The 14385-nt window shown below is 53.0% G+C and overlaps 1 protein-coding gene across 5 annotated transcripts in view; it reads left to right on the top strand.

Moving 5' to 3' along the window:
- Positions 1-13744, top strand: part of Abcc8 (ATP binding cassette subfamily C member 8) — a 67627-nt gene extending 53883 nt beyond the window's left edge. For all 5 annotated transcript variants that reach the window (XM_035446631.1, XM_035446630.1, XM_027420547.2 and 2 more), the window contains exons 25-39: positions 475-716; positions 806-972; positions 1994-2063; positions 2554-2711; positions 4514-4606; positions 8168-8270; positions 8955-9068; positions 9356-9476; positions 9575-9705; positions 11059-11137; positions 11342-11450; positions 11728-11831; positions 12470-12603; positions 12873-12935; positions 13607-13744. In XM_035446631.1, coding sequence (XP_035302522.1) covers positions 475-716; positions 806-972; positions 1994-2063; positions 2554-2711; positions 4514-4606; positions 8168-8270; positions 8955-9068; positions 9356-9476; positions 9575-9705; positions 11059-11137; positions 11342-11450; positions 11728-11831; positions 12470-12603; positions 12873-12935; positions 13607-13744 — 1826 coding nt within the window. The remainder of the gene's footprint in view (positions 1-474; positions 717-805; positions 973-1993; positions 2064-2553; positions 2712-4513; positions 4607-8167; positions 8271-8954; positions 9069-9355; positions 9477-9574; positions 9706-11058; positions 11138-11341; positions 11451-11727; positions 11832-12469; positions 12604-12872; positions 12936-13606) is intronic.
- Positions 13745-14385: the final 641 nt, after the last annotated feature.

The raw sequence follows: 14385 nt of genomic DNA, 5'->3' as shown, positions 1-14385 counted from the left end.
TGCTATCTCAAAATGCCTGACAAGAAGCAACCTTAGCAAAGGTTTATCGGGGCTTGCAGGACTAGGGATATAGTCTGTCGTGGCAGGAAAGGAGTGAGACTGATGGTCACATTGTGTCCATAGTCAGGAAGGAGAGAGCCATGAATGTTCAGCTCTCTTTCTCCTTTTTATTCAGTTTAGGCCCACAGCTCATGGAATGGCACTGCCCGTGATGGGCAGGTCTTCCCCCCTCAATTAACCTATTGCAGACAGCCCTCTCAGATTGTCTTACAGGTGGCTCCAGATGACTGTGAGCCATCACACAGAGAGAGCTAAAGCCCGGGGTTCTGGGCATGGTCAACTAGTGTGGTTTGATTAAGCTTCTTTCTTTTCTCTAAGTGCTTTCCTGTCTATAAGTGGGAATAAGATGTCCCTGGTTCATCTTCAGAGGGTTATGATCTGTGAAGCTACAGGGTGGGTTCTTGCAACCTACAGAGGAGGCAGCCGAGAGCGAGGAAGATGACAACTTATCTTCAGTGCTGCATCAGCGAGCTAAGATCCCCTGGAAAGCCTGCACTAAGTATCTGTCCTCTGCTGGCATTCTGCTCCTGTCACTGCTTGTCTTCTCCCAGCTGCTCAAGCACATGGTCTTGGTGGCCATTGATTATTGGCTGGCCAAGTGGACTGACAGTGTCCTAGTCCTGAGCCCTGCTGCCAGGAACTGTTCACTCAGCCAGGTATGACTGCAGCCCACAGCGGAGCTGGCAGAGAGGGGGGGGCTGAGCCCCCTTACAGCCCCAGGCCCTCTCATTCTCGCCCCACTTAGGAATGTGCCCTGGACCAATCTGTCTATGCCATGGTATTCACCGTACTCTGCAGCCTGGGTATCGTGCTGTGCCTTGTCACCTCTGTCACTGTGGAGTGGACAGGACTGAAGGTGGCCAAGAGGCTGCACCGCAGCCTGCTCAACCGCATCATTCTGGCCCCCATGAGGTACTGCAGACCCAACCATACCAGTGCAGGTCACTGTGCTTGGAATTCCAAATCCCCCATCTATAAGCACAGATGATCTCTGTCACAGGCTTGAGGCAGGGGGTGTCAGTGTGTGTAGAAGTGCCCTTATTCAAGAAGCAGGGAGAATTGACATTTACTCAACAGACCCTGTGAGTATTTTACATGATTGGCTCATCTAACGGTCGCATCAGCCTTCAACATGAGCATCTGCAGGCTTCGGGTAAAGGTTAATTCCTTTCCCTCAGTGGTATAATCTGTCCATCTTAGCCCACAAGTTCTGCCTCCCTTCTCCTCTCCCTCCGCAGCCTGCATTTTCTGGCACTGAGAGCAGGATTAGCTGTTCAAAATGTCCTAATGAGATGGACTGGAACCCTGGAAGTGCCAGGTGTCAAGAAGCTGTAGCATCACACCTGATTGGCTGGCCAGCCTGATATGGAACCACATAGGCATACTGGTTACCTGGTCTCATGGCTTCGGGACCCTACTTCATAGCTGCTCCCTGTCTGGCTACAGTTGTACTTCCAGCTTTGTTGTCTCTCTGTGGCCTGTGGACATGACGGCCTCATTGACCTACCCTCTGTTTGCCCCCAGTCTGAAGTTCAGAAGCTCTCTGGTTGGGTTGGGCCAACTCCAGTTCATAGCCAGAGTGCTGACAGCCAGCCTTGCCTCTCACTGTCAGCCAGTTGACAGGCTGTCCCCAGGGGCCTAGTCTCCTGGGAGAGGACTCTGTGTCCTGAGGGAACAGTTGCCAGATGAGTCAGGCCGAGGAGGTTATCAGTGACCACCTGTGAATGAGGGAGGCAAATGGAAGCTAACACCTTTTTGAGTAGCTATAGGAATTCTCAAGGACACAAGCCAGGTATTTGCAGACCCACAATGGCAGCTGCTCCTAGGAAGCCTGACCCACAGATGGTTCTAGAGACATTTAAATCAAACAGCTGCCATCATTCCATAAACAAACTCAATCAATCAATAAATAATGGTTCTGCTTGCCTCTTAGATTCTTTGAGACCACACCCCTGGGGAGTATCCTGAACAGATTTTCATCCGACTGTAACACCATTGACCAGGTATCGACTCTGCATGCTTTCCCTGAGACCCTGGATGCTTTAACTCTTAGATGCTGGCCTCTCTGCATAGATGGTTAGAGCCCAGTGTGGGAGCCCAGTGTCCCTGGGTGGGGAGCCCAGAGTCCCTGTGTGGGGAGCCCAGTGTTCCTATTTGAGGGACACTGCCTCGGGGTCTGGAACCGCCCTTGAGGGCATAATAAGTCTGAAGGGAAAGCAAATCATTCTGGCTTCTGTCTAAGATTCCCTTGGCTCATTAGGGAAGGTTCCAAGACACTCTGACTATTCCCTTGGGTTCAGCCTATCTCCTTCATTGACTTACCTTGCTAGATGATAAGGAAACGGTCTTGGTTCCAGCCCTCAGAGAGCTTGCAGGGTAGCTGGACAGATACACAATGAGCATGCAGTAAAATGAGAGGCAAACATGGTGGCAAATAGCACTCCAGAGAGTCTAATACAGAAACGCCCCCACTGTCTCCCCTCATCTCCTCAGCACATCCCATCCACACTGGAGTGTCTGAGCCGATCCACGCTGCTCTGTGTCTCTGCCCTGACTGTCATCTCCTATGTCACACCCGTGTTCCTTGTGGCCCTCCTACCCCTGGCTGTTGTATGCTACTTCATCCAGAAGTACTTCCGAGTGGCGTCCAGGTGACAGCAGCATTCTCCTCTGGTGGGTGGAGGTAGGACCAGGGATGGGAGGTCCTTTGTGAAGGTGGTTTGGGACACTTGCCAGAGTCATCATCATAAAAGGCATAGAGTTGTGTTTTCCCAAAATTGAAAATAGAATTAGCATTAGAAATGGAGGAAATGGCTCCCCAACATATCACCTGTCAGCATACGCTCTATAGTTCATATCTCATTGTTTCCTTGGGAGATGTGCTAGTGCAAGGTGAGTACAATTTACTCATTTGTCCCCAGTGGTCCCCATGAGGATTGTATGATCCCAGGAGCCAAGCTGACTTAGGAATCAGGCTGGTCTCTAATGGGAACTCAAATGGCACCTGATGGGAGAGGTGTGATGACTGGGGCTTGTGCAGCCACCCTAGGTTCTTAGGGTCATATCTGCCCTTGTGAAGGTAGGGCACACCATACACACACACACCTTTCCTACTCAAAATATTCTAGAAAATTCTCTAGAGAGTTCTTCCTAAAAGTGATTTTGTTGAACTCACTGATTCAAAAAATTAGAATGAAAACTTAAAGGGCCCTCTAGGCCACAATTACTCAAACTGCCAGTTGCCACCATCATCAAATCAATATCCTGATTCATAACTAGCATGTTAAAAACAGTGAGGCAGAACTGAGATCAGGAGTGGGTCGAGGTAGAGCACTTGCCTGCCATGCTCCAGGCATTGGGTTTCATCCCCAACACCATAAAAAATGTATAAGCATATGTATAATGTATATGTGCTTATATACACATACATGTGTGTGTATGTATGCATTCCATTTTGATCTATAACATAAATTATCAGACTGTATTTATAACAGCTCTGTGAAACTTTTGCTGTGGTCATGTAGACATGTGTTCTTATTGGTGATACAAAATGTACTTTTTACTTCAGGTGATGTGCATTAAAGTTAAGTACCTTTCCCTAGGACATATAGTTGGTAAGAAACAAGAGTAAAATACTGCTGGCAACAATAATCATTATGTTTAAATGCATTTTTTACCCGAATCACCTGCCCATAATAATCAACATTGATATAAAGGGATTTTTTGTCCAAATGGTCCAGAATTTCCAAACACCCAGCGGGGACATTCTGCACTGGCATTAGCAAAATGACAGTGTCTTTCCAGACATTATACCATGCTGTGCACTTTGCGTATTTCCACACACTGCAGAGCAAGCTGTAACACAAAGTTCTCTCTGCCAAGTAAGCCATGTTTGCCCCATTCCTGATGCCTGCCTCTTGGAACAGTGTCTAGGGAGCTGCTTCTTGTGTCCCAGCTGGCCTACCTGGCATTTGATGCATGACTATAGGGAGCAGGAGGCCCCTTGTTGCCATGGAGACCTGTAGCCTCCTCTCCTCCCCACCCCCTGGAACTAAATATTTAGAACCTGGCCTAGGATGCTCTGAGGCCTGTTGTGGTTCTTAGGAAACGAGGAGTTGAGACCGTCAAATCTGATCTTTGTGCTCCTTTGGCCAGCTGTCCCATATCCAGGGTGCACCCCTGTGAAATGGAATCAGCACCCCATGCTCCCATCTCTGTGCCAGGTGTGAGATGGACCCTGCCCAGGGTGACAGGACCTGGGCTTAGCAGGCTCTGTCGAAGCAGGCCACATAAACGTTTTGTTGTCTACGGTAGCATGATGGGGCCATCCCATCGTTGTCGCTCTCAGCAAGTGAGAAACTGAGGCTGGAAGAGGTGAAGCTGCCCAACCTGGTGGCTGTAGCTGCTGAGGCTGAGTGCGAGCTACCCTCCTAATCACTGTCCTCTGCCACAGGGACCTGCAGCAGCTGGATGACACAACGCAGCTCCCACTGCTCTCACACTTTGCTGAAACTGTGGAAGGACTCACCACCATCCGTGCCTTCAGGTACAAGCCCAGAGCACCACCACCACCACCACCCCCCTGGAGTGGAGTGGGGCTGGCCTAGTGGTCACAGGTCCTGAGACTCAAGTCAAAGGACCCTACTTAGGAAGGCCCAGAGCATACCCATCTAAGTCACACCTTAGGCCTTGGGCAATGTCCATTAGCAGGGCAGGCCATGTGGACTCCAGATGTAGACTCCTAGCCTTGCAGACAAGGTGCAGGCCTCTGTATTAAGGTAGGACATGACTGACCAACTTGGAACAAATATGGCTACACTGGCAAGGTCCTTACACCTAGAGCCAGCCCTGAAGCCCTTCCTTAATGTTCTGTTACCAAACACTGTGCTGAGAGCCACTTCTGTCCATTCTGCTGTGACCCGAGGGGCTGAGCATGATTCCCACTGCCCAGATAGGGAAACTGAGGCACCTGACCTCTCTGGGAAATGCCCCCACAAAGCCCAGGTTTGAGGCTACTCACCCATGACCCTCTGAGCAGCACTGGTGCCAGGCACTGGACATGTGCCACATGCCCCCAGCCCCAGAGGCATTTACAATCCTCATGGACCATGTGACACCGCTCTACCAGACATGGGAGCACAGAAGGGACATGGCCAGGGAAAGACTCTTAGAGGAACTGTTACAGAAGCTGTGACTCAGGGGACAGGTAAGAGTTCACCCACACGGGGGAATTTTCTGAAAGTTCAATGTCCCTGGCACCTCCTCACCACCCTGAGTGGTGATCTTGGGCTATCGGGGACTAGAGAAGACCCTTGCCCCTGACAGACAAATAGTGGTTGGGTCTCCTGGAGCCTCTGCCTCCCTCCCAACCAAACCAGAGACCCCTGACCCATGTAGTTGGACTCTCATCTCCAAGCTAACCCAGAGGGTAACAGGTTATTTTTAGAATAGCACAGCTGCATGGCATTAACCATGTGACACTAAGCCCTGTGTCAGGAGCAACCCTAGGACTTAAGGACCAACTGAGGGTCCAAGACTTTCATCTTTTCCCCTACCAGTATGTCCAAGATCAGCCCTAGGGGGTGCCCCAGGCTTTGGCACGCTCCTGGGGCAAATGGGTCTGTGGGAATTCACCTCTCAGATGTCATATGAGGAAAGCAGAGCAGAGCTGTGCCCTAGCCTGGGCTACATTACCTGGCTACCCCTTAGCCCCCACAAGCCTGTCCATCTCCACACAGCAGCCCCAAAGCCTGGCACAGGGCTCCAGACTCCAGACTCCAGACTCCAGCCGAGCTGCTTCACCTTTGGTCCTAGACTCTGCTCTAAGTTTTAAAACTGGTCCAGAGGCCCTTGGGATAGGCCTTGGCATCACAGACTGGCTTTTAAGTGGACTAGACTTCTGAGCATCACTACTCAGCCTCAGACCAAGGCCAGGGCTTGGACCGAGCCTGTGGTCAGCCACAGACCTGCTACTTAGTCCACACCCTGCTTGTGATGGTGAATAATTCCTAGATTTGAGTAGAAGACTTTTAATCACTGCTGTATGTGTCTAATTTCCTGGCTTTGGCCCAGAAGTCTACCCGTTGGAAGCTAACTAGCATTATTGACTTCACACTGGTGGAGTGCCAAGGGCTAAATACTGCACATGAGTTACTAACAGTCATCCTCACAGTAGCCACGTGACATAGGCATGAGCTTAAAACCCAGGCTGCTTGCCCTGGGCAGTGGTGTCAAGACAGCTTTTCATTGTTCATCATCATATGAGCACTTCTTGGTCCTGCCATACAAAAGCAAAATTAGAAGAAGTGGCTGAGAAGCCCAGCCCAGTTGCCCCCATAGAGGAGGCAGATCTGTCCAGAGAGATGCTGTGGGAACATGATGAGGCTGCGACAGAAACAGCAGTTTCCACAGTGCCCTGCCCTGGGCTTGGTGTGGTCCAGAAGCCCTCAGACCCTGTTGAACATCAGTGTCCCCATGATGTTAGCCTATGATGGAACCTTGATCCTAACGTACTCATGGTGCTTGGATACCAGTCTGGCTTTGCACTGCTTTGGAGCTCTTTCCCAGTCCTTAGGTACAACTGTCACCTACCTCGAATTCCCTGTCATGCACACAGGCCCTCAGACGCCATACACTCCTCCTCACCTTCTCTCAGGCACATATGCAGACACACACACACACACACACACACACACACACACACACACACCAACACCAACACCCACTTTCTCAAATCTTTCTCATGCCAAGATTCACACCTCAGTCCTGTCACCCACACACACATCCCCACCACTTGGCTATGCAATGCACACGCCCCTACACCTCAGAGATGCCCTTTACCATCTTCAGATGCATGTCCTCTGCCCAGAAATAATTCAAGAGCAAATCGTTTCAGGGGTGGGGCATATGCCCAACAAGGCATGGGGCCCTCTCAGTCCCCAGGTTTGGTTTTACCAGTTTGGTATCAAGATGGCATTTCATGGTTCATTTGCTCAGCATAAAACAAGTACGTCTTGGTCTGACGGAGGTGACAGAGGAGCCCAGACCATCAGAGGAGGCAGATCTGTATATGTGATGCAGGAGAAATATGACAAGGGCCTGGAGGGTGAGACAGAAAGCCCAGAGATCTTTGTCCAGCAAGACCCTACCTACCCGAGAGTGCCCAGCCTTTTAAGATGTCAGCTCCCTTGTCCCACTAATGTTTTCATGACAGTGTCAGGCTTCAGAGCTGGGCAGACACTTCCCATCCTCACACCTCTTCCAGTCTGGTGAGCCAGGTGGATCCTAAACAGCTAGAGGAGTGAGTGTACAAGCCAACTCTAAGCGGCTAATGGGCCACAGAGACAGGGTTATAGAGGTAGTAGGGGTGGCCACTGGGAAGAAGAGAGGAGCCAAAGGGTGGTTACTGGGGGGAGAACCAGGGGGTGGCCACTGGGGGGAAGGGAGGAACCAGGGGGTGGCCACTGGGAAGAAGGGAGGAACCAGGGGGTGGCCACTGGGAAGAAGGGAGGAACCAGGGGTGGACCCTGGGGGGGGGAAGGGAGGAGTCAGGGGGTGGCCACTGTGGGGGAGGGAGGAGCCAGGAAGTAGCCACTAGGGAGAAGGGAGGAGCCAGAGGAGGTGAGTCTGAGGAGGCAGCAGCTAAGGTCAGGCCTGAGAGTTGAGAAGGGACCAGATTTGTAAAGAGCAAGTGAGAAAGCTTCCAGGCAATGGAAAGAAAGAGCATGAGCCAAGGGCTTGGGGATGGGAGATATTGCCCATGAACCCTGAAGAGACTGAGGAGGCTGCTGCATAGTGGTGGCAGGAGATGAAGTTAACTATACCTGGCCCCTGCCCAGGAGGAGTTTCTTAATCCTGGATGTCATTGATGTTCTCAGTGGGGACACTCTAGATGATTTTGAAAGAATAAGCTATCTACCCAGAGAGAGAAATGCAGGACACTTGTTAGGGACCCGATGTACTCCAGTGGGCCAGAAGCAGGAGAGAAAGAGAGAAGGGCCCACATGTGCGGTCAACCTAAGAGGTGGCCTGTTTGGGGGCTGCCGAGAGCCCTCTGTAAGTGAGGAGAGTGCCCACCTGGTTCCATCACATCTTGCTCACACTCCAGGTATGAGGCCCGGTTCCAGCAGAAGCTTCTAGAATATACTGACTCCAACAATATCGCTTCCCTCTTCCTCACGGCTGCCAACAGATGGCTGGAAGTCCGCATGGTAAGTGCTACCCCACCCTGGGGCCTGGGACGGGTTCTGTTAAGAATGTGGAGCTGGAACACGGGGCAAACATAGATGAAGAATAGAAGAGGCGGTAGCTGATAATGGGGATCCAAGCCTTCCTGTTCTCCAGCCCTGGTAGTCCTCCACGTCTAACCTGCACCTTCACCCCAAATACCCCAGTGGGGTTCCAGGAACAAGGAGCCTGGAAATGTGCAGGATGTAGAAATTAAGAACAATGGAGGTTGGGACAGGGGGTGTTGCTCTGCTGGGAAAGGGTTTGCCTAGTATGCACAAAGCCCTAGGTTCAAGACCCGCACCATGTTTATGGTCCCAGCACTCTGGGGATAGCAGCCGAAGGCTACAAAGTTTGAGGCCCACCCGGGCTAGAAGAGCCTGTCAGAAAGGGGGTGGCTGGCAAGTGTGTGCCTTCAGTGGGCCATGTGATACATACACACGAAGGCACACTGGGGCCGGTGGTGAGACACAATTCCTCAGGAAGTAGGGTGCGTAACCTTGGAGTGAACATTAGCTCCAAGGCCTCAGCTTCTGCCAGCCCCTTGTGTGCCTGCTGTTCAAATGTGGGGCTGGGGCTTGGGCTGGCTGAGCTGCTCTCTGCCCCAAGGATGAGGCACCTGTGGCTCTGACACACAACAGCCTAGGCCAGCTTCTGTCCTTCCTCAGGAGTACATCGGAGCGTGTGTGGTGCTCATTGCGGCTGCCACCTCCATCTCCAACTCCCTGCACAGGGAACTTTCTGCTGGCCTGGTGGGCCTGGGCCTCACCTATGCCTTGATGGTGAGTGGGCTGGGGCAGGGAGGAGTCAGATGCAGCTCTTGTGTGCCCAGGGCACTGTCCTCAACTGAAACATGGGAAAGATGGTGCACACCCACCTAGGCTTTGCTGAAGGTGATGGGTGAGGAGCATTGCCATTGTAATCTCTCATGGCTCCAGGCCGCCACTGTGCTCAGGCAATTGGTAGTCCACAGAAGGCTTCCAGGGGCTCCTAGTCCTCCCCAGAGTCATCGGGAGGCCAAGCGGAAAACGGTGACCACTGAGCAGTTGTGACCAGCTGACCTCCGTAGGTCTCTAACTACCTCAACTGGATGGTGAGGAACCTGGCAGACATGGAGATCCAACTGGGGGCTGTGAAGCGTATCCATGCACTCCTGAAAACCGAGGCGGAGAACTATGAGGGGCTCCTGGGTGAGAGCCTGTAGAGGGTATCCCCGGAGTGGGAAGGTGGCCTTTCTGGGTGCTAGAAGTGGGCTATGCCTGGCGGCTGACCCCAGCCTGACCCTCAGCACCGTCGTTGATCCCCAAGAACTGGCCAGACCAAGGGAAGATCCAAATTCAGAACCTGAGTGTGCGCTATGACAGCTCCCTGAAGCCCGTGTTGAAGCATGTCAACGCCCTCATCGCCCCAGGGCAGAAGGTCAGCTGCGGTGGGAGCCCATGGGTGGACAACAGCCACCTGTGCCCTCTTCGCCCTCAGGCCCCACCCACCACAGAGCAGACATCTTGGAATTCCTTGGTTTAGGGGGCTTTGTCAGACCCCTTCCCTGCCAGGGATCCATGGCTCGCCCTGCTGCATCCCCTTGGAGAGCAGGGTCTCCAGCAGAGGGAGGCTGCCACTGTCCAGCACTCTGAATCCTGTCCTCACACTCCTCCTCATCCAGCCCATCTCTGACATGTCCCCTCTTTCTCTGCCTTTGTCTCTCTGTCCTTCTTGGTATCCTTTTGGCTCACTGTCATTGCCTTGGGCAATATCTCTGTCCCTGACTTTCTCTTCCCCTCTGGCCCTTGTGTATCACGTCACTGTCTGTATCAGTCCTTTATGTAAATTTCTCTGAAGACCTCAGAACCAGGTAGCAATGGGATCGGTCATGGCCCTACTGCAGGTGGAGAAGTCAAATCCATCCCCGAGCGCCACACTCGCCATGCCACATTGTCCTGCCGTACAGATGCACAGGGAGGCACACAGGGCCCCCAGTGCCTGACAGCTACCAAACAAGATGTGGGTCTTCCCTGCAGGCCCATACCTAGGCTTGCCCAACTAGCCATCTCTACCTGTGCTTTACTCTTGGATCCCCCAGAAGGAAATAAGCTCAACTCTGGGTCCAGCCTGGCCAAAGAGAAGCTAGTCAGGAAACCAAGACGAGAGGAGATGCTGCACGTACCTGTGCACACCCCAGGTCACAGTGCTGTGACCTCCCACACTTGTGCACACCCCAGGTCACAGTGCTGTGATCTCCCACACCTGTGCACACCCCAGGTCACAGTGCTGTGACCTCCCACACCTGTGCACACCCCAGGTCACAGTGCTGTGACCTCCCACACCTGTGCACACCCCAGGTCACAGTGCTGTGACCTCCCACACCTGTGCACACCCCAGGTCACAGTGCTGTGACCTCCCACACCTGTGCACACCCCAGGTCACAGTGCTGTGACCTCCCACACCTGTGCACACCCCAGGTCACAGTGCTGTGACCTCCCACACCTGTGCACACCCCAGGTCACAGTGCTGTGACCTCCCACACCTGTGCACACCCCAGGTCACAGTGCTGTGACCTCCCACACCTGTGCACACCCCAGGTCACAGTGCTGTGACCTCCCACACCTGTGCACACCCCAGGTCACAGTGCTGTGACCTCCCACACCTGTGCACACCCCAGGTCACAGTGCTGTGACCTCCCACACCTGTGCACACCCCAGATCACAGTGCTGTGACCTTCCACACCTGTGCACACCCCAGGGCCACAGTGTCCCCCTGCTTCTCTGCTTCCAGATTGGGATCTGCGGCCGCACAGGCAGTGGGAAGTCCTCCTTCTCTCTGGCCTTTTTCCGAATGGTGGATATGTTTGAAGGTGATTTGTGTGTTAGCTGCCACACATGTACACGGGTACCCACAGCCACCAGGCAAGACCTCAGTCTTGGCCTCTAGTTGGGATGTTACAGGAAACCCTGTGACAGCATTGCCTCTCTGTCCTTGCTGGGATCCGTGCCCCATGCTGAATCCATCCCCAGCACCACTTCCACCCTGGTGGCACTTGACCTATATCACCACACAGGGCGCATCATCATCGATGGCATTGACATCGCCAAGCTGCCGCTCCACACACTACGCTCACGCCTGTCCATCATCCTACAGGACCCTGTCCTCTTCAGTGGCACCATCAGGTGAGAGCCTGTACTCTTGTCCCAACCGCAGGCCAGCTTTGCTCTCTGAGCAGAGATGGGGAAGTCTTCAGAGGACGGCCTTCTTCATTAGGCCTAAGCAGGCCCTGTGGGTCCCCCTTGCCAGCCAGCTCCTCCAAGTGCTTCACTCACTGCCACCGGCTCCGTGTGCCCTTCCCAGCACTAGGTGGTCAGTCACAGTCACTGCTCTTTCTCAAGCCCTGCCCTGGGGATGAAGGCAGAACCCTGCTCCCTGAGGACTCTCTGTGCCTCCCCCCAGATTCAACCTGGACCCCGAGAAGAAATGCTCAGACAGCACACTGTGGGAGGCCCTGGAGATTGCCCAGCTGAAGCTGGTGGTGAAGGCGCTGCCAGGAGGCCTAGGTGACTGCTCCTTACGTAGATGGCTTTGGGGGTAGGGGGCTTCACAGCCATGGCTAAAATGAACCCCGAGTTTGGAGCCTCGAATCTAGCTTGAACTCAGTGACCATGTAGTGCTACCTTTTACCATACAGGGTTCAGAGGTCAAATAGTTTGCCTAGCTCAGAGTCTGGCGCAAGGGGGCATTCAGGGTCCCCGGGAGATAGATTGCAAATCCCCCACACCACAGTGTATCTTTAGCCCTGCCTTGCCTATCCGCCTCCCCTGGGGAGAGGAGTTACAGTGGGCATAGATATAAGGTATGCATCATATAGCTTGTTGGGGAGATGCTGGCCTAGTCCATGGTCAGTCAGAGCCATGGTGTAGGCACTGTGAGGCTAGCAAGTTGACATCCGGTTCATCCTTCTGGCCAAGGATTCACCAGGATTGCCCAGGGCCCCAGCAGTGCCCAGCACCAGGATGGCCACTGTGCATTTCGTCCATGCCAACGGAAGCCCTGTTGTATCAGACACATCATCCCTGCACATACCCTGACACAGCCGTATACATGGGCTCTACATACACCCCCTTACAATTCCTAAGCCATGGAGCCACTTTATTCACAGCCAGAATTAACTCTGTCCCGCCCCTCCATCTTCCAGATGCCATCATCACAGAAGGAGGGGAGAATTTTAGCCAGGGCCAGAGGCAGCTGTTCTGCCTGGCTCGGGCCTTTGTGAGGAAGACAAGCATCTTCATCATGGATGAAGCAACAGCCTCCATTGACATGGCTACGGTTGGTCCTTGGGATGGCATGTTAGGGAGCAGTTGGCACAGAATGGTCTTAAGCCTCAAGTTGACATTCACATCAAGGGCTATGTGACAAAGACAAGTCCAGCCCTTGAGTGTTGGGAACCTGGTCAGTCCTCTGGGACTAGAGCCAAAGAGAAGATGGACATAGAGTTAGGAGCTGGGGTGAATGGGAGCTGGGCACCATGATTCCCGAACCATCTCAGACACCATCCATGAGCATGTGAGCCACCAGATACTACCTCCATCTGACAGGAGAACATCCTCCAGAAGGTAGTGATGACAGCCTTCGCAGACCGCACTGTGGTCACCATCGCGGTAAGGGGCCTTAGAGTGTGTGGAGGAAAGCTCAGTGGACTGATTTGGAGTGCTAAGAACCGGGAGTCTAGAGAGCTGGCAGGAGGACAGAGCAGAATTTTGGGGTGTCTAAGATATTGACACCTTTACCTGCCTCAGGTCTTACCCCTATTTCTCTGGATTCCAAGATACACCTTCCCTAAAGCCCTGTGAGCTAGGTGTCGAGGGCAGGGTGGGGCGGGGGCGGGGGCTGATTCCCATTGAAAGATTAAAAGTGAGAGCCTGGGGAGGGAGTCTGTAAGTCTTGAAGCCTGGAATGGGGGCAGAGCTAAGGTTTGATAGAGGAAAAAAGAGTAGAGGGTTTGGATCACAGCCACTCCAGGTGGAGCCAGCACTTCAGCAGGACATTGAGCTGTGGAGACTTCTTTCCTACCAGATATGAAACTGAGGGTTCAGTCCCCAGCACTGCAGAAATGGGGTGTGGTGGTGACATTGTAATCCTAGCACTTGGAAAGTAGAAGGGAGAGCAAAAGCTTATCCTTGGCCACATAGTTAGCCTCAGGTCTGTCAGGGCTACATGAAAAAAGGGGATTGGGGGACATGAGGCCATGAATCTCCTCCTGGCTGGGGTGAGGACAGGCTTCCTCAGATGTCCTGCCCACCGCACTAACCAGCCATTCCTGCCCACCCAGCATCGTGTGCACACCATCCTGAGTGCAGACCTGGTGATGGTCCTCAAGAGGGGTGCTATCTTGGAGTTTGACAAGCCAGAGACACTTCTCAGCCAGAAGGACAGTGTGTTCGCCTCCTTTGTCCGTGCAGACAAGTGACTTGCTGGAACCAAAGTGCCACCCCACGTCCCACTTGCTTGCCTAGGATTTCTAACTGTAAATCACTTGTAAATGAATTAATTCTTTGCTACTGGAGGCCCTGACTCTGTGGAAGGGGCAGCAGTGCCCCGTGAGTGCAGGGAACCAGCCTGCCTTTGGAACCAAGCAGACTTGAAGATACCATGTGAACAGAGGCAAAACCACGTTCCTGCTCCGTGTCAAGCAGTTCCAGCTGCCATAACAAAATGTCACAGTCTGGGTGGCTTTTTACAGCAAAAGTGTCTTTGTCCCTGGCTTGGAGGCTGAGTCAAGATCAAGGTGTTGGCTGTTTTGGTTTCTCCTGAAGCCTCTTTAGCTTTTTGCTGTGTCCTCACAACCTCTCACCGCCACCCCGCCTTTCTCCCTCTCCCCACCTCTCTGTTTTTCCTCTAAGTCACTAGTCATATTGGATTAGCTACCCACAACCTCACTGAACCTTAATTACCTCTTCTTCATGGGCCCAGGCCACAAATAAATGTAACTAGAGACTGCATCCTGTGATTCAGGGATGGAATTTGGTCTACAGCAGGGGTGGTAACGACTCAGTGGCAGTCCCATCGGATAAAGGAGCAGGTCTCCATCCAGCTGGGACTCTTTCCTGC

Source organism: Cricetulus griseus, chromosome 6, assembly GCF_003668045.3.
Source record: "Cricetulus griseus strain 17A/GY chromosome 6, alternate assembly CriGri-PICRH-1.0, whole genome shotgun sequence".
NCBI classification, from domain to species: Eukaryota; Metazoa; Chordata; class Mammalia; order Rodentia; family Cricetidae; genus Cricetulus; species Cricetulus griseus.
The sequence above is the reverse complement of the archived record's forward strand: the minus strand, read 5'-3'. Positions and strand labels throughout refer to the sequence as shown.